At 43.2% G+C, this 20,320-nt stretch overlaps 2 protein-coding genes across 2 annotated transcripts in view; both read right to left on the bottom strand.

The window, feature by feature from the left end:
• Window positions 1–1,992: 1,992 nt before the first annotated feature.
• Window positions 1,993–3,426, bottom strand: T265_03585 (hypothetical protein; the record flags this gene model as incomplete). The annotated part of the gene is made up of 1 exon (XM_009168104.1): window positions 1,993–3,426. One exon carries the CDS (start codon window positions 3,424–3,426, stop codon window positions 1,993–1,995), a length of 1,434 nt encoding a protein of 477 aa, XP_009166368.1.
• A 13,612-nt stretch (window positions 3,427–17,038) lies between these two features.
• The window catches only part of T265_13286 (hypothetical protein), a gene marked incomplete at both ends in the record, with an annotated part of 28,795 nt that continues 25,513 nt past the window's right edge, over window positions 17,039–20,320 (bottom strand). The window contains 2 exons of the mRNA XM_009168127.1: window positions 17,039–17,152; window positions 19,823–19,882. Coding sequence (XP_009166391.1) covers window positions 17,040–17,152; window positions 19,823–19,882 — 173 coding nt within the window. The remainder of the gene's footprint in view (window positions 17,153–19,822; window positions 19,883–20,320) is intronic.

Genomic DNA, 20,320 nt, shown 5'->3' with positions numbered 1-20,320 from the left:
AACTTCATGCATGAATTGGTTGTGAATGCGATACGTGTGCCAGCCTGCGGCCAATTAAGAAAAAGAAGAGTGATCCAACCTTGGAGACTACGTCTACCTTATAAGCCCCAGACAAGGTGAGACTTCACCGATTTTCGGTACTACTTACAAAGAACGAATTTCGGTACGTTGAATATCAGGTCAGCCCTGCTGCAGCCTTCGCGCTGAACATTCGGCTTAAGAGCATCGCAGACGAGATTGTGTATTCAGATAGGATTTGCTATCTTTGTCTCTGCTCCAAGGATAACGAACATCTCCACGACGAGTCGGTTTTTCACTCATGGAATCGCGCAGCGGTCCAATTAACCCTAGAGGAAACAAATATCCCAGATCCGAAGATGAGGCACTTTCTGGTCTTTCAAGAAGGAACGCCACGAATGAACTCCGCTCTCCCCTTGAACCGTATCTAGTTCCTATCTCCTATTAGTTCATACGCACAGTTTGTACACTAGCTTGCCGGTCGAGATAGCTCAGAGGTTTAGGAGTGAACTTACTAACCCGAAAGTCCGTGGGCAACCTGTCTTTCCTCGGAGGGCATGGTACTGTCGAATAATTGCTATTATTTCGACAAATACGTTCATCTACACATGGAAAGCTTTCAGCAACCTTATGTGTAGTGTGCTACGTTTAGGTTACCATGGTTTATTTAGCTTGAGCTAGTTGGAAATAGCACTATTTCCTGATAACCTGAGTTACGGGGCTGATGACCGTGGCACAGGCTCACCATATCATGTCAGTAATTGAGCATCACGGATATGCATGTGCCTTAATTATCTTGAAGGTCCACCCCCAGACGGAACGAAAAATTCCACCCCGCTTTCATAAAAGCCTTCGAAAAATTCTCGGATGCAGGTGGAATCTCACTACCTCTGTGGAAACTTTGTGATTCAGCTCATACTTGTTACCCTCCGAACAGAAAGAGTACTTCGGTCGATGATAAGCTTTGGAGATTTCGTAGATTGCGCACACGAGGAGGGGACACTGTATAGTAAAATGCAAGTAAAGATTGGCTGGTATATGCTGATTCAGCCGACCTTTTCTCCAGCTACGAAGTCGTTTTCTAAAAAAGTTTGACCTCATTTACGGCGAAGTACCTGTCTGCTGCTACGAGACGGATATAACAAACATTTGCTACAATTTATACACGCAGCAATAACTAACTCGAATCGACTTCTCGTTTTACGTAGAAATTATGACTCTAACTACAACCTCACTTATTATCTAATGGTGTCGGTGACTGATAAACGAGTTGATATTTCGGGAAAATCAAGAATCTCCCATACTGATACAAAATTTGCTGAAATTTTTGGAAAGTATTACTTAGAGCTGCCAACTATTCATTTTCAAATGTTAGCTCTGTATTAAAAGCACGTTTCTCATAATCTAGATGATAGGATCAGCCGACTCCTGTGCGAGTTCATCTTGTTGCAATGGTATATTTAAATCACGGTAGATGAACGCTAAATATCTGGAGCACTCATTCCAGACGAAATGGGTAATTCCATCCTACTCTCATGAAATATGATGAAAATGACTTCTGTGCACATGAATTTTCAGCAAACCAGTGCAGAAATCATGCGATACGACCATTTGTCACCCGCTGTCTGATTGAAACATTCTCGAACACTCCGGAGAAGTTTCCCCCAGAGAAGCTAAATTAACAGGTAAATTTTCGCCATTGTCTGACGAAATGCCGGTTCCAGTGTGACCCCATGTGCATCAGCCTCCCGGACTAAGTGGTAACTTTTAGGAGTTTCCATAAGATGCCGATTACCTTACACTTCTCTCTAGGGTGCTAGTCTGTTTCAGGGGGATTCCATGTGTACAGCCGTGTTAACATTTACTGTTCGTCTGAGCTATTGCTTGGCCGCCTTGACTGAGTTAGGTGACCTTGTTCATGCTGTCGTATAAATGTGCTGTATTGCAATGCATTACAGGTTGTGTAAACACCGTTTAAAGACGAATATCCAATAGATAACCAAGTTGTGTAAAAGCCTCCTGGTTTCCCTGTGCCTTGTAGATATCTCGTAGCAATTGCAGTAAATCCACCTCTTGTTTGTTTTCCAGTCTGTCATATAAACTACACAAATCTATCTGAGTCAGTTGCTTTTCCATCGGTGGAGCTTCCATCAGGTCAACAACTGTTCGCCCCTCTGATCTGGCAAAACACTCCTTTAGCACTGATTTTACTCTGTCATGAGACTCATCTATCTGGTTCAGGTTAAACTGAGCCCTACTCAGTAGCGTCTTAGTTTTTATCACCATGGGATCGTTTGGCTGATACTTCGTCATCAAGATATTCAGAGTCCGTTGGCTGAGATCGACTGCTTCCTGGTTCTTCTCTGACTGAACTAAGGCCTTACATAGATCCACTTGCATTTTGATTACTTCATCGTGGTTTTCACCAAGCGACTTTCGTTTGATAGTCAGGGCTCTTTGCAGGTAGTTTTCCGCCTCCTTGTAGTTATTCATTTCCAAACTTCCCTCTGCCAACCGTGCAAGTACACCACTCAAACATGGATGTTCACAGCCTACCTCCATCTCGAAAGTTTCTAACGCATCTTCCATATTAGTCATCGATTCCTTTAGTCTACCCTTCTGACCAAGTATGATCCCCAGAAGGAAATTTATGACTCCATGGTCAAACGGACTCAGACGATGGGTTCTGGATGGATCACGCAGTAGTTTTGTACACATGGCAACAGCCACGTCTAGACGCCCCTCTGCGATGTACTTCACTGCCAACTGATATACACCTTTCATTTCGGTGGATATCAACTCGGAAATGCAGCCACTTTCATCCACTTCATGTTCCATCAGCTGTAACTTTGTCTGGGGCGCTTCTTGCTCTCTGTGGCGCATCTTATAGATAAACTGTTGTACATTCCTTTCAGCCTCGACGTCGCGTAAGTTGTCGTTCAGCTTGTTCAGACGTTCTTTGAGTATGTCTCGCTGTTCGCTCAGCCACATATTCTCGTCAACCAATCGATCATATTGCATATCTAACTGGAGTTTTTCACAAAACATTTGTTCCAATAAAGTACATAAATCAGATATCAGTTCGGTTTCGAACAAACCTGCGTCGATTTTGTCTCGACTTCGATCCACCATGAGCAGTTTCCTCCAACTCCGTATATGGTCCTCCAGAGTGCCTAAGGCAGAAAATTCACTTAGTAGTAGGTTGTATGTGAAATTCTGTCTGTCGCTGAGTACTGACAAATTAATTCGCGCTTCTTTAGCCCAGTCTTTCGAACACAAAAGATAAAGATCCTCCGACCTTATATTGCTGTTTGTGGTAGCCCCAATGTTCCTTTCACTTTCCTCACTTAAGGTTGAACTTGCTGTACTAGAACGTTCTGATTCGGCGTCGCCTCTCGAGGTATTCATTACTTTGTCGAAGGCATGCAATTTTTGAAATCCCTCTATCGATTCAAGCGTCATACAACCAGCTCCATCCACTCACGTGCCCTAAATGATATATTGTGGATCTTGAAAATCTTCCAGCTTCAACCTTATTCAGTATTGAAGTAACATTTTCATCAGTAATTTGTCGATAGGGTCCATCGGCGAGATCCTGATTTGAAGATAGTCGCTCTTGTTCATTACTACTGTGGCTTTACCTTTATCTGCCCTCGAATTGACAATAATCTGAACCTACCTCATTGTATTCGAAGCTGTCCTCTGTGATTGTGCAGTATTTGGAGCCCCCGGTTGTTGGGCAGGGTAAGTGGTACAGTTGTGCTCAAAAAGTACGATTCAACCACGACTCTACAGACTGCCAAAAATCCACAAGGCAGGCGTACCGATTAGACCAATAGTGGATGCACTGGGCTTGCCACCACAAGAACTAGCCAAATTTTTTCTGTTATCGCAGTATCACTTACGAGGTGATCAAGTACCTTCATTAGGGACTTGCTTGACTTCACCAATAAAGTCGCAGTATTCGCTTTGGTGATAGGCAAAGTCCACGTGAGTTTTGACGATGTCTCAATGTACATAAACATCCCCAGGGAAGATGCTTAGGAGGTAACCAAGGAGTTTTTACGAGCAGACGCGACAGTTAAGGAACGGACAGAGCATTCGGTGGATGAAGCAGTTGAGGACATAAGGGTGCGTTTAAATCTTGAGTAGTTCGCTTTTGACACAGCCGTTTACTCACAAGAACAAGGTTTTGCGATGGGAGCTTTAATATCCCCAGTTCTAGCTAAGAGTTTATGGGGGGTTTTGAACAAACGGCCTTGGGCTAATATTGTCGTTCGCCGAGAATTTTCTGGCGTTGTGTTAACGGTACCTTTGTTGTAGTCACACGTAATGAGGTCTAAAACTTTCATGATTATCTCAATAGTTTGAACCCCCCTACCTAGTTTAGTACGGAGAAAGAATCCACCTCGGGCACACTGCCCTCGCTGGACTGTATGACATAAGAATGGTTGAAAATTGAAAAATACTATCTACCAGAAACCAACACACACATGAACCATCTTAGATTACTCATCAGGACACCCAAATCCCGTGTATGTCAGCATTGTCTCATCATTTTTTATTCGGACCAGAGCGCTGTGCACGAAAGAGGTTGACCAAACAGCAGCTCAAATCAAGATTACCAACAGAATTCAGGAAATAGGCAACAAGTTAGAATGATATTGGCTCCAATTTCAAGACCCAAAGAGGAATGGAAGGGCACAGCAGTCATTCCATATAAAACAGACGTCGGAGGTTATTCGAAGACTGCTGAGCATTGTAAATATTCGAGTAGCGTTCCAGAAAGAAAAAAACTTTATGCACAGTTTCACTGCAGCTGAATGATCCCTCCGGTCGAAATGACTAGTGGCTGTGCGCACAAAATTAAATGCAACGATTACACTAGGACTTACATAGGACAAACAGCCAGAGAACTGCATGCCGGAATTGGCGAGCAGAAGAGAAGGACAAACAAACCTCGAGGAATGCGGAAGAATACCAAATGTCAGTCAAAGATTTAGCGATGGCGGTACATGCGTTGGACTCTGGACATCGAATAAATCTGGAGAATGTGGAAGTTTAAAGACGGCTACTGCGATTCATAACATGGCGGCTGATAGCCAAGGGAGTCGATGTCACCAAGAATCCCAGTGTGAGTAGGATAGAGCGGTCTCACACAAGTCGAGTTGACATATGACGGTATGGGGTCGTCGATATACGTTGAATCACTAGGAGAAAGAGGGTTAGAAATCCCAACCGGAAAAAAGTGTATAGATACCTCCCTCTCTTACACAACTATCGTTGCACTAGTTCGTCCGCGTAGACAGATGAAAAGTGTAAACGGCGTCCAAGAGGGGGAACCCATGTGAAGCGAACCGGGAACACCAAACCCTAAGCTGAACCCAAATCCATGTATGTTCCCCATCGGTCTTGCTGGCCCACTCTAACACACAAAATCCTCTAGCAGACACGTAACACCGATCTAGCCTAATTTAGCCGGATGCTTCTTCCACGTTAAATCTGGACCAACCTTGTGATCTGGTCACTTGGCCTGACGAGAGTTTTGTGTCGAAAGCAATGAATCTATCGACTGTTTCCCAAACTTTTCCAAGGACGATAACTTCTTAATCGGCTCCAAGGGTATTTCCAATTTCCGGGGGTTCATGCGTCCTTTTGCAGAGGAATTTTCGAAGATTAGGTAGCTTGCGAGAATTAAAATGAAGAATGAGTCTGATATCTTTTCCACAATGTCGGAGGTTTTTCCTCACATGTAAGCTGAAGAACCACCCAGAGCTCTCGGGCAAACACTTGCGGTTGTCTAAGTGCGAGTTAATCAAGCTCATGGGCGAACGGCATACCCTCCACATACTAACCGGATGACCGCGGATTCGAATCGTGAAGTGGGCACTACCGACGGTTCCCAACAAGGAAGTGTACAGTGCATCTCAGCTTTTCAGCAACGATCGACTCTAGTTGCAGAGTAAAATCTCCGCTTAAACTCCTCGCCTATCTGGGGAACTTTTGTGATTTTCCGAAGTTGGATTTGTCCGAGTAAAGCACTGGGATAATTCTTCCTAATCTGGTGTATTTCCACCGTTATGACATCCACATATTCAAAGCATTTAATATTTCTGGAAGATTGCTCATCCGCAACTAGAACTTACCATCTTCAGTTCGTTGTACCATAAAGCATAACAATGAACCAGTTCGTATTCTTTTTATCTTCAGTGTCCGCGTCACATAGTTTGCAAACGATGATTGTGCAACCACAGTGATACCAGACTTAGTTGAATATAGTTGGGTGGATGGAGAGTAGAATGGGAAGGGATGAGATGATGTGGAGAGCTGGTGACACGTACATCATGTGACATGGAGTGCTATAAGAAACAAGTACCCGTTGAAACTGAGCCAACAGACCTTCCAGTGATTGATTGCGCATACTGACGTATGCAGCCGTGTGTCCATCGAAATGCATTTGGATAGCCTATGCACCACTTTCGGTACTCGCACCGCTTTGGTCACTGGTTTGATGGTATCCAGTTTGACTCGCTCTTACCGGTGGAGAACAAAGGAGCATTGATCCAGTGTGATATAAAATGTGTATTTGTGCATACAGTGTGCTTTTTTTATAAGGAAGAATAATGTAACTCGGTCTACGGTTATTGCGCATGAAACACTTTTCTTTACTTTGAAACTCCAAACCTTCAAAAATTCCATGTTCACTGGTCGCTTTATTGAGGCACACTAAATCTTGAGAGGTTATATCCTCGAGACACTATATTGTTCTCTTATAGAATAACTGATTAACGTTTGAGCGGAGGGAGTCCCGAAACTAAAAGGCCCTGGAAATTTAGTGCCTTCATTATATAGTGTCCCCTGTAAGATGACCCAGGTAAATTGAAGTGGAACAGACCCAGCTCTCGAGGTCACTAATAAACTGACTAGATAGGGCCTGTGTCTAATACGGATTGTAGACTTTCTGCATGTTTATGGTATTTGTAAAAAGAGTTTCCAAAGCCCATTAGGAAATCCATTTGTCTTGAATGGAAATGGGAATACTGTGCTTCACCACCGAACAAGCCAACTGGCTCCGGCGAAAAATCATCAAGTTTGCTTCACCTCTACATAGAGCTCGCTCCAGCGAAAAATCATCATCAAGTTTGCTTCACCTCTACATAGATTCCCTTCATCCGCCCTTCTAGGACTGCTTTACCCACCAGAAACGGAAACTGCTTAGAAATGTAGCATAACGATGCCGTAAATGAAATGTTGTCGTTTGAAATTGATACCTGAGCAACGCTCACCACCACGGACGGCAGTAAACTTGTAGTATAAACTTGGGCTTGACTACTGTGAGACCGTCAATGAAGGGATCTTTATAAAGTGGTCAATCCTATAAAAGTAAACCAACACGAATTTCGCTCTTATTAGAGCATGTCAGATGTCCAGGGTTCAAATCCCGGCACGGCCATTGGATATGCACGGCTGATGAGCTCTAATAAGAGTGAAACTTGAGTCCAGTGCTTCCCTTTGGTGTGGCCTCACCGGAATAATCACGCCAGAACAGGAACACGACCGTTCAAACGAGAGTGGTGTGGCTATGAACAAAAATATCTATTCCGCAAAACCCCAAAATTGCCACACGAATTTCTTTCCACTACGGCTCACCAGGTCTTGTGAGCACATCCTGTGTGACGACAGGGAGGACTTGGGAACAATTATGTAGTTAGTTCCTGGCAGTCAGATACAAAAAAGGTCGAAGTAGAGGCCAAACGAGGGATTCTCAGACAAGGTAGAATTCCCAGCTGGATAGAAATTGCAGTGTTACAGGGAAGAAATGGATGCGTAGAAAAATAACAGTTGGTGTATCTAGATTAGTAGCAGGCTTTTGGAAACTTCTAGACCGAATTGAGGAGACTATCTTCGACACTTCGCGTTTTTTCCGGTATGATGTGACCTGACCCAATGGTGTGTGTTCGTGCATCGGTCGCGCGAACGATTGCTAGAGTGAAAAGCACACTGAGAGTGAAATCCAGCTGTTTTGCAGATCGGTCAGTGGATGCGCTGTCTCTTAGCTAACAGTCTGAATCCGGTGACCAAAAGGTTGCGTGACCGGCTCATCTATGCCCACCAATAAACACGAAAAGCCTCCTATTAATGGACTTTTTGGAACTTAGAACACCTCCATTGTCCTAAATTCGTTTTTCACGCTTTACTTGCATTTGGTTTCATGTACTTTCAGATGGATGGATATATCCGTTGACATTTAATGTGATAATAAGAAAGTTCTGTGGCAATATACCAACTCAGATATTCCCTCCAGCGTATCACCTGTTGTTTGTGTCCGTAAATAATCGAGTGTTTGTTTAAGCTTTTTCATGGTCTACCACACAAGATGTGAAGGCAAGTGTGTTGGGATCCACAGGCGTGGATCTATTCTTCCACTAACTACTCCAATTACTGTGAGTAGCATGATGGACCGGTAGTAGATCACTTAGTTTTGTAGGCGAACGTGGCCTGCGTCATGTAACCTCTTCTACTCCACACTGTGCACGAACTCTCTAGCTTGACGCTTCTGGCATCACAACAAAACATGTGAACAATTGGCGGAGCCTGTTTCCTTGCTGCGTCATCGGAATAACGATGCCATCTGTCTCGGTTGTAAAGCCTTTTCTATAATTCGAATCGAACGTTGAGATTGCGTTCCCACTTGAATGTAGGGAAGACCTGCAGTATTTACGACTCATCCGATCTCTACCAGTCATCATTGGTTGCCCTTAGCACAGATAGTACGCACTTACTATCTAAGAGTTAATTTTTCATCGGATTTGTTGCAGCGGTATCATGTAGCTATTTTAAAAGATCCGACGATGGTTTTTAGCAGACATTTTTTTTACCATAGGCAAGTCTTTCTGAGCGCTCAAAGCTTTTACTGCGTTACTCGTCATTTTCTACCGCTCATCCCCCGTTTTTATGTCCTTTTAAAAGCTTACTGCATCGCCTTCAGATACTATACTAAGCTACTATTTTGCTCCGATAATATATCCGATACTTCTCTTGACTAACCAACGCATTGAGTCACGTTTGAATCTTGATGCGATTTTTTCTATGCTTTTAAAAGCTTACTGCATCGCCTTCAGACACTATACTAAGCTACTATTCTGCTCCGATAGTATATCCCATACTTTTCTTGACGAACCAACGCCTTGAGTCACGTTTGAATCTTGATACGATTTTTCTATAGAAATTTCTCTTCTGTAACTACAAAACTCTCTTAAAACTTCCTGTTAGGAGCACTGGCATGCTTGATTAGGCAACAACCTCTGTCTACCAAAGCCCTCTGGTCTTGCATTTGGTTTGACTCAGTACTACGCCTCCGTCTTTTGGAAATTAGGCCCTGCTGTTGTTTGCAGGTGCTGGGAGTGATTTGAGCGAGGCAGCGGTCAGAGAGATACTGGCTTAGCCTGAATAGCCCGAGGCCAGTGCCGTCTTTGGTCAACTTCTTGTTTTGCATATGATCCCTCTGCGGAGATGTTACTTTTACCTCCCTCCGGAAGGGCTTGAGAGAGATGGCCAGGTTTTTTCAGCTGGCCAGACAGATGAACCAGTTGCACAGTTGGGCTGTGCTTCTCGCTTGGTACATCGGAGACGTCCGTCTCAAAGGTCATCTTAAAGTCGATCGTTTATAGCCCGAACTGACTTACCTTCCCCCCAACGGAGCGGACTGTTAAAACGTGCCAACAGAGTGTGCTTAAACACGGGCACAAAACCGCCGCTACCAAAATACTCACTGATGTCTGATGGTGACTAAGTTATCGGGACATGACTGCCAGGCCAAACAAACAGTTTGACCATCAAATGCATTATCTACCCTAACTGATCTATCAATAACCCTTTATATTTCATACAACTTATCTATTAATCGATGGATCAAAAAAATAAACGATGCACTTGAAGCTGACGATTATTTGTAATGTGTCAGACTGCTTATATATGATCGTGAATGCTGTGGACAAAAAGCGTTCATAAAAACAGGCTTTAAGTATTGGAACTTGCAATGAGTTGATCGAAAAGCAATTCAAAAAAATTAATCTATTACACTGGTAGGTATTTCTTGCAGTCAAGAACAAGTTGAATATAAGAAGGAATACGATTGAGATTGTCTTGCAGGAAAGTGATATCTTTCTACAAGTTTTAATGAATGATGGTTGTTTACTATTCCGAGTTCAATGCCTGAAAAAATTAATTTTTAATCATTTCTGTACAACTATCTAGCTGTTAGTATTGGTCTTAATTTGAGTGGCATCGATCCCATTTATTGTCTCTTTGTGGAGACCGCTGTCACTCTGTTGGGAAGGTTTTGTATCCTGACGTGTTAGGTAAGCACCTGCAGAACTCGGTATACTTTTGGATATGATGACGGGATCTGTGTTGTTCGTCGCGTTCACCTGCTGGATACTACCGTGTTCTTTCCGTGAACGTGAGTGTGGTGATGAGTCTAACAGTGGAGTGCTCTCCGGAGTTTGTTGTGTCTTCACTGGGTTCATTTGATACAGTGCTGGTAGTTGGAGCACTGTTCCAGAATTGTCTCCCATAGTCCCGTTGGGACTGCGGCAATAGGCGTTCAGTAAACTCGAATTCCCAGCGGCCACGTCATCATATACTACATGACTGCCAATCATTGGCGCAGGCATTCTAACATAGTACTGGGGAGTTCCAGACCCATCGATCGCATTCTGTGTTTGATATGGATTATTCGTCACAGGAGCTGGAGGTAGACGTTGACTCAGATTGGGTGATGGAGCGTTAACAGTTGATGCTCTTATGTATTGCTGTAAGTAGTTTGCACCCCCTCCCACTTCGTTCAAAGACCGAAGCAATTGTTGCGGTGTCACAAGACTTTGAAGAGCATCCCCCATCTCTGGTCCGGTAGTCTGATAAGCCATGTGTGAATTGTTGAATGCCTCCATCTGGGAGGGTGTCCCAAACATTCGCTGCTCTCTCCTCAAAGTTCCAGACAAGGAACCAGCTGGATAGAAGGACACTCCAGAAAACTCGTTGGGCGATTGCTGTCCAACAAGGATAGGCATTTTCTGCATTGTGGGTGACGGGTAGATAAGCTGGGCTGATCCTTGGTACGAACCATTAGGGTTTGGTTGGATACCCCAGTTGGATCTAGGTAAAATGGGGGTCATTCGGATTGACTGAGCCTTCCGCATTTCTTTTGGCAAACACAGGCATGCTGCAAGGCAGTTTGCCTGACTGGAGCCTTCTTGATTGGCATCTAAGATGGAGGAGAACACAGAGAAGATTTGTGGAGAAATGAATCGGCTTTGTCAAACTTTACCATTATATTTGGGTGCCTAGATGCAACTGTATGAGAATGAATCGGCCGTAGGTTTTAGATAAGTATGATCTAAGATAGAACAGAAAGTCATTACTATGTACTTCGTTCCAATATAGTTGCAACTATTTTCTCCATCTTTGGCCACTGGGTGATGGCATACGGCATCGAAAAGTTAAGTAACTGGACGTTCATCGTTTTTCTGAGCTGGGAGAACGGTCTCTACAAAAAGCCAGATATAGCTGTGGTGTGTTGCACTAATGACTGCAGGTCTAAACTCCAGATAGAGGAGGGTTATTTACGCATGTCCCTGCTGGCAGAAATGTATAAAGCTATCAGCTACTTTTGAGATATTGAGTAACTGAATAACTATGTAGGTCGAAATTGGAATTGGACTGGAATTAGAAAGTCGACGGTAGCTAAAACAAGTGACTCAGGTAGGGGGTGTTGTTGGAGCCAGCACCACTGGTCATGTTATAGTAAGGGTCGTTCTGAACAATGTTGTGCTTTTGAAAAAGGGTGCTAAAAGCTCTTCGACGGCTCACGACCGACTTCGCCCTTCTTGGGTCTCATCAGGTAGGCGTAGTCTCCGAGTTTCCGTCAACCTCATGTTCTAGTTGAACCAAAATTTTACTGATTTCGACAATTACACTCACTTGCAAATTAATTTGGTTTTAATGGGAGACTCACGTGAATCTCTTGTTTATGATGCTTTTCAAATGAGTGTACTGCATAAAGGCCGCCTTATATTTCGGTTGGTACAATATGTGAGATACCGTGATATCTCAAGTATAGTACCAGATCGTACCAGTCAGTGCAGTAAATGGGTGCTATGAGTTTTTGTCAGATAACTGCTAATTATGCTCTATAGTAATGCAAGTTATTCGTGAAAAATCCCGGTTTACAATCGGAACTCAGATGCATGCTCGAAAAGGATTGAAGCCCTTTACGAAAATGCCTGCTCTGACCTTGCACCCTGGTTATTTCGTACATTTAAGGTCATGTGGACATAGCAAATTGGGTTCAATCAATGCCTCAATCGATTGTTCCTACAGTAGTGAAGTGCGATTTGTGCGCGTTGTACCCGGAAAAGCACGAGCTAGACTCAAAATCTCAGAGTTGCACATATGCGAAATGGCGTGTGCACGCCGACAAAAACGGACGTGTTGTATACCATCCAACGAATTTCTGGTATAGCAACGTGCAGTTGTCAGTTATCTGGTAAAACAGATCACCCTAATCAACTGCACTGCTTAGCTGACTCAAATGATGCACTGATGAATAGTACAACCAGGTGAAAGGACGAGAATGTTCTCAACAATTTGGTTTGAAAAGATCGGTGGGAGCACGAAAGGGTACCAGCGGACTACACTCTTTTGCATGCCAATCAGGTTTTGACGGGAGGCTCACTTGGAACCCAGCTGAATCTCTCGTCTGTGATGTTCCTAAGCAACTGAATGTGCTGCACAAAGGCCACCTCAGGTTTCAATTGGTACGATAGTCGAGATATCGTACCAATAGTATAGTATAGATGTAGTCCACTGCTCGTAGGGTCGCTTAATAACACTATAAACGAGAGATTCGGCTGAGTTCCAGGTGAGTCTCATGTCAGAACCCAATCGGTATGCGAATGAATGTATTTCGATACATCATGCCATTCGGCCTCAAGTAGGATATAAGGTTGACAGAACTTGGGGACTGCGCCTGACTAATGAGCTCCAAGAGGGGCAAACGGTCGTGGGTTGTCGAAGAGTTTTCAGCAAACTTGTGAGTAGTTTCCTTTATAAAAACACACTGCGCTATCTCAGATATCGTACCAGCTGAAACATAAGGCAACCGTTGTGCATCACATTTTGTTAAAGAACTCCACAAACGAGATTATATCGCGATATCTCGAATATCGTAGCGACTGAAAAATGAGGCTGCCTGGTGCAGCACATTCAGTTGCCTGAAAACGCCAAAACCGAGAGATTCAGCTGAGTTCTAGGTGAGTCTTTCGAAAAAGCAAAGTAGTTTGCAAATGAGTGTATATTTGCCAAATTGATTTGCATCTGAGTGTAGTTGTCATAAAATGTTGTGCTTTGGTCTTGTGAATGTGCTGGCAATCCAAGCGTTCCAGTGGCGTTCTCATTAGTACATATATGACACTATTGTCCCATAGGTCAGTACCGTACAGTATCATTCTGTCACGTTCAAATACTTCCAGTTATGTAGAAAAAACTAGCTGCTTTTCCCCCCATTTTTCAAGTATATTTCCCATCACTTCTTGCCTCCCCAGAATAAGTCAAACAAGCTTTGTAGTTTGAGCCCGAAAGTGAGATGAGTTCTAGTTTTAAGTGATCTTAGTCCCTTTGAGGCTATTTTAAAGACGGACTATCCACAATTTCCGCCCCTATGTGATGACAAGTGTTAGGGTTGAAACCCTGGTACAAAGCGCAATGGATGATTTCCTGATTAGCAGCACTTTCCCCCTAGGGAACACTTCCCTTTCACCTTGAAGAAACTCCGCCATCAAGGAGCATTTTTAGGGGAGCAGAATTTGTTTCACTTCAGTTGCCATCGGTACCCGAAACCCAGAACTAAATAGTGGTTACCATAATGGCAATGATACAACGTTGAAAATGCCTCATGTCATCGATCCAGATTTGCTGACTATTACTTCACTACAACTAAAGTACTAAACCTCACACATGTGAACTCTCTCTGACCCGAATTGTCTTCAGTGGACCGGTAAGTTAGCCTGGAATACGAAAGCGGTGCCATTAGCTGGATCACTTTACGGTTGGGCTACCGACTGAGGGCATCAGGCTTGAATGGTAGGGTGAATCAAAGCACGATGAATAAATACTGCTTGAGTTCTGAATTACTTTCATTGTTTTTCTTACCGTGTATTGGTATGTCGTGATAGCTTATCGTGTCTGGCGATTCCTGATTACGTTAACCAGATAAAAAACATTATCTTCTTAGGTCCTAGTAATCAGGGGTGCAGTACTGCTGAGTGTTGGGCGATGTAAGACTGTTGAATTTATCTGGAACATTAAGTTCAGTCCGGCTGGGTAATTTTTCTCCCACGCTCATGAAATCTGTTAAAAAAGACCCGGATGCGATAAAAATTTCACAAGTCTTGTGCAGAAATCACGTGGTACTATGATTATTGATTACCGATGAAACATCACGGTGAAGCATCCCGTTGAAGAAGTTTTTCGCCGTGGTGCAAGAAGGAGTACTGCAGAAGCAACAACAGGATTGTCTCCACATCATTAAAAATACTACCCTTTATCACTGGGGGTTGGCCTGCTAAGAAAGTGCACGGTGCGATCAACAGGTAGAGTCATGTAAACTGATTATAACCATCCTGAACGCTCAGGTGGTGCGAAATTGCTTCAGTTGTATGTCTAAGTCAGTGGATTTGCATCTCATTATGTACGATATGCGCTGGATGTCACCGGCGTTTGATGACTTTTTGTTAGTTCCCAAACTGGAAAGTAGTCGTTTTATTTGTTTTTGGCCCGTTCACCTATCCTGCGGTGAACATCAATGTACAGCACCATCATCTTTCGCCACCAGTTAATTGTCGCATCTGAAGTACGGGATAGAAAATGTCTTCCCATAAAGGACTATGAACGGACTTCAAGAAGACATATTAGTTTATGTAGCTGACGTCAGAAATCAGGCATTTCTGAGGTAATATGGATTTTCCGTTAAAAACGGACAGAGTAGAACTATAAAAAAACTCATCCTCTTCAGAGTGATGACTTTTTGTTAGTTCCCAAACTGGAAAGTAGTCGTTTTATTTGTTTTTGGCCCGTTCACCTATCCTGCGGTGAACATCAATGTACAGCACCATCATCTTTCGCCACCAGTTAATTGTCGCATCTGAAGTACGGGATAGAAAATGTCTTCCCATAAAGGACTATGAACGGACTTCAAGAAGACATATTAGTTTATGTAGCTGACGTCAGAAATCAGGCATTTCTGAGGTAATATGGATTTTCCGTTAAAGACGGACAGAGTAGAACTATAAAAAAACTCATCCCTCTTCAGAGAAATTAGGGTAGTTAGATTCCGATCTGAGATGGTCTTGGAGTACTATTCCATTATTTATTCTAACCACTGCGTGGACATTCTTCACTGAAGAGCTATTTCACTTCAAAACAAAATACTGACGATACCAAATCGGTTAGCGACGAAAAGTTCGCAACCTCGCCGCCCAATTCATCAAACATACTGGTGAATATTATCTGTATGGTACACAAATACCACAATTTCCCTCCTTCACATAAGTGATCCATTAGATGGGACCACTTGTAATGAGCCTCCCGTAAGTTCTTCTAGTGGTTAGGTCTCCCTTGAAAGGGTATGTGTGAAAAATTATCATTGACGATGAGTTTCTGAATGCAACCTCCTAACTTCAATTTCAATTTCACGCTCCGGTATGATCACTTTAAATGTTAGATTAAAAGTGCGCTCTTTTAAAGGCTGTGGTTGTTTACAAGGACACAGCTATGCATTTGATCCAGCTGGGTGGACCTGTTCAAAGGATGGTTGGCAACGCGCCAGAGCTTTGACCCAAACCACAGTCTGTATTACAGCTTCATGGGGCCTCTGTAAAAAGGTTGTTTTTAGTGGAATGGTGACGGTGTCCGTCGACGGCAAATAAGGACTTTATGAGAGAGTGTCTTATGTTATAATCGTTGTGAGGCACGGTCACAACACTGGTGCATTGTCTTCTGAGTATTATTATCAGATGATTCGGATGTATGTAAATCATAACAAACTTGTGTCATAGACGGAGTTCGTTCTCCTCCAATTTGTACCGCTTCTCAATTACGATCAATTGGGACGTTCGCCATGGAGCATTTTTTTCGTTCGGGGCCAACTATATCTGACTATCCTTCAGCTATTTACCACTATCTTGAATGGATTTTTTACATCTTCAGGTCAGTTTGATCGTTTCACGTTCACACCAGTCCTCCTGTCTTTGTGGTGGTAACAGGTTCGTCTCACATGTCAGAGGTTCAGAGTCCGAACCCCCACATGTTCAACAAAATGCACTGCTGTTGAGCTCTAACAAGAGAAAACCTCAAGTCTAGTACTTCTGCTACCCAAGAGAAAGAATTGCACCATGACCGAAGAACTATTCAAACGAGAATGATGTGAACGTGAAATATCACGATGCTCACGCTGTATTTGCTACGGGCTGACGCACCAAAAGTCAAATTCACATGATGCTTTACGACTGTGAATTGCCCTGGTTTTCAAAACATTTAATCCTTCATTGTTCTCTGTCCAGATACAAGGACGCACTCAACTGTGTTCAGGGTAAACACAAGCATCTTTCGTTCGTTACCTCCGCTATTCCTAACACGTTTTTCACATTTACGGTCTAAACATGGATTTTTTCCATCATACAAGCGAAATTCTTCAGCGTCGCACGGAGACTTGTGTGCTCCAGTAAATTCTGACATTTCAGTTTTGAACCCATATTCTGTGCTAAGTGAACCAGCGAAACTATGTGTTTGACCGTTCGTAGTTAGCCCTGAGAAAAAAACCAACACACAGTGCACCGTTTGAGCACAGTGTTTGTGATGTTGGTCTTTATAAGGACAGGAATTCTTGAAACCAACCTCATGGAAGAAATCAATTAGGTATTCATATTGCACAAATCCTGACACAGCCGATCAAGTGACTTACCTATGTAAGATCGCATAAGCATACATCGAATACAAAAGATCAAGTTGATCAGTACTGACACGACAAGGACAGCCAGCACGCTGAATAGTACGACTGGTCGGCGTAGGTAGGCCACTGTAGGTGAAACACGGAAAGACTGCTTTAATATGATATATAACTGACAGTTTGAGGAACAACAACAGATCAGTGTGTATCAAGAAATGGCCTTCCTAACAAGATTCATATGCGAAGTAGGTTTTCTAGGAATTGCCTTTTATTATTGTCGGGATAGTGTACGTATTCGAATAAATATGGGACTACGGCACTTGGGATCCTTTTACTACAAACTCCCGCCAAAGGGCAGAAAGTTTCATCTAAGGCCATTCCTATTGCACAATATACCCGCTCCATAATACTACCCCATATATAATATAACCATTTTCCGGTTACGTCAAATGTAACAGATAGGTTGTTCTTTGTATCAAAGTGGACCACCTTCTCGATTCATGTGCTGCTGCTGAAGAAGCCTAACAAATTTTGTCTAATAAAGATGCTATAGGATACAGAGAAGAATAACGATTGTCGCACACTCATCCAGTGTTTATAGCAGAGTCATATTGGGAGGTTCGCTGGGTAGTGAATGCGATGGACAAATCACGGTCACAACCTTGAACTATGCACCTGTGCTACTTACCACTGGCAGTGTCAAGTTGCTCTGGTCAGTCTTTGACGTTGCAAGAGTTACTTAAACCAGCTAACTCGATGAGATGAGCACACTCACGTGGGCGAGTTGATGACGGGAAGTTGGTGATAAAAGAATTTTGTATGGTGAGAAAAGCTTAAAATTTCGATAGAGATTTGGCCGGTAGTTGAAGCCAATCTATGCTGAAAGGCCGAGAAACACTAGACAGCTGCTTCATCCTGTCCATTTGCGAGCTAGGTACACTACTAATCAGCCGCTTGTGGCCGAACGGTTAAGTGTTCAAGCCAGCGACCGGGGGGTTCTCGCTCCAAGACTTCCTGTGGTTTCGTGCGATGTGCACAGCTGATGATTCCCAATAAGAGTGCACCAGCTGTGCAGTGTTTCTCGGCTTTTCAGCACAGGTTGGCTTTACTTGCAGGGGGAAATGCGATTGGTTCAGCACTGTGTGAAAGCACCTCTGGCTCCTTTTGATAACAGTAAGGATTACACCGGAATGGAAATTGAGATTTCTAATGCGTGTGGTCATGGAGTTTGAAGAGTTCAGGGTCAGGGTGCGCATGATAGCCGTTTCTGTATGTATGTGTATGCTTGCACTTACGCCGCTTTAACTGTTTCAGAGCGCTGCGAGCAGTAGAATACTCGATGAATTTGTGTGAATAATGCCGATCGATGTCTACGCTGGTGAATAAACCACATATAGTAAGACATAAATAACCGACAGACTCAGGATGCGAACTCACGATTGTCCGAAGGAAAGGACTTATTCTTCTTCCAGGGGCAAATAAACTACACGGAAGATACTTCTGATTGAAGCACTTATCTTGGATCCAGTATGCCTTTCCTGCTGCAGTTAAATTTCGGGCTACGCAGTTTTTTCCCTATCCGAGAAAAAATTTCTCTCGATAGAACTACATCTCCAAACTGGCGCTGCATTCGATTTGGTGAAAAAATGCTACTGCCAAATGGCTACTAGCCCACACTTTGGCATCTCCCGGTGACGGCATTCTCAAGCGGCGAACTGTCTTTGTTATCGTCACTTATGTCTGAAATCCAGTGACTCGCTTTTATAAATTTGGATTGAATTCGATTGTCAGAGCTTGAGCTTTTAGTCCAGATTCTGGTGTCGTGAACACCAGAACACTAGAGAAAGGGAGCTTCCACTTCATGAAAAGTTTGGCAAAAGTAACTGCTGCTATTCTGCCCAATGGCTGTCTGATAATTCCACTTTACGTGTGATGTAAACTGAATGATGTAAACAGTCGCAAATAAAGTTGGTGCTAGTGAGAACTCCAACCGAATCCCAGTTGAATATCTCGTTTTAGACAGTCTTCAACTGATTGTGCTTCAAAAACGCCACCTAATTTTTGAGTTGATACGACAATCGAGCTAGCGAGTTACAAGCTTTTGACGTAGCACTCTATTTATGGGGCTCTAGAGATCTCTTCGACAGCTCTGTGAGCTATAATAGATTGAATGCTACCAGAGTGGAGGTTCAAGGAGAAGCAAACCACCTCCACAGAGTGTTGAGATAAACAATACCAGTAGTCCTTCAAAGCATCCTGGTATTATTTTCCTGTCATTTTTCGCATAACATGACCCAAGAGCATCAATCTGCTTGTTTTTCTTTTTTACTGCGGGCCAGTAGCCTCCAAGATCAAGTGAAGAGGGCAAATTCCCATCTTAGAGCGCCCTTTTGATTTGAGATCATGGGATACAAAAGAAAAGTCCCATAGCTTTCATTATAGTGCACGCTATATAGACACGACATCCGCTTCAAGAGCCACTGGTGAGCTTACGATCTTTTGTCATACACAAAGGTTCAGAGTTCATTCGGTGTTTGAGTCGAATTGGGGAAAGTAGATTAAAACATACGCACAACCGTACACATCTTGCTCTACTACACCGCTCACATATGACTACATGAACTAAACTGGAGTAGAAAATCACAGAAAGTTAAGCACTAAATTTCGGACAGAGAGAAGTGGTGAGCTCAAAAACTTGTGGACTAATCGCAGCCATCAAAGTCAGCCTTCATGGCCTGACTGAAAAGACAAGTTTCAGTAAACTGTGACAATTCCGTTTGCTTTTGTCACCCAACTCACATGGTCGTTGATCTAATTCGTTTTCTTGTATTTTCTGCACGTACTGTGGGGCAGCCTCTGCTGGAAAGAGAAAAGCATGAAGACAAGCTTTAGTTTTGTTATAAGACATACCAATGTCAGATTGAACTGGACTACCAAATTTGGAATAATCCAAAACTTCTGTTACCACTCCTGAAAGTCAAAAAAAACCATCACTACGCTGTCAGACACTGCTTACTTTGTGATTGAGTTTACTTTTTAACGCAGAATGGCGTGGAATTCGTGAGTTTGCTCAATTTCCCTACCTAACTGGGTTCATCTTTGTAGTGTCTGTAATCCGTTGTCACATTTACCATTCTTCCTGAACTTAAACCACACTTTGTAACTGTCGTACATATTGTATCATGACGTTTGTTTTAATGTTACGAATACACAATTTTCCGGTGCGACCTGCTGACTTCTTGCTGAACGAGTGTATTTACGCTCCATTGAACTGTTTGTTGACTGCTGAACCAGTGG

This window comes from Opisthorchis viverrini (assembly GCF_000715545.1).
Source record: "Opisthorchis viverrini unplaced genomic scaffold opera_v5_52, whole genome shotgun sequence".
Classification (NCBI taxonomy): domain Eukaryota; kingdom Metazoa; phylum Platyhelminthes; class Trematoda; order Opisthorchiida; family Opisthorchiidae; genus Opisthorchis; species Opisthorchis viverrini.
The sequence above is the reverse complement of the archived record's forward strand: the minus strand, read 5'-3'. Positions and strand labels throughout refer to the sequence as shown.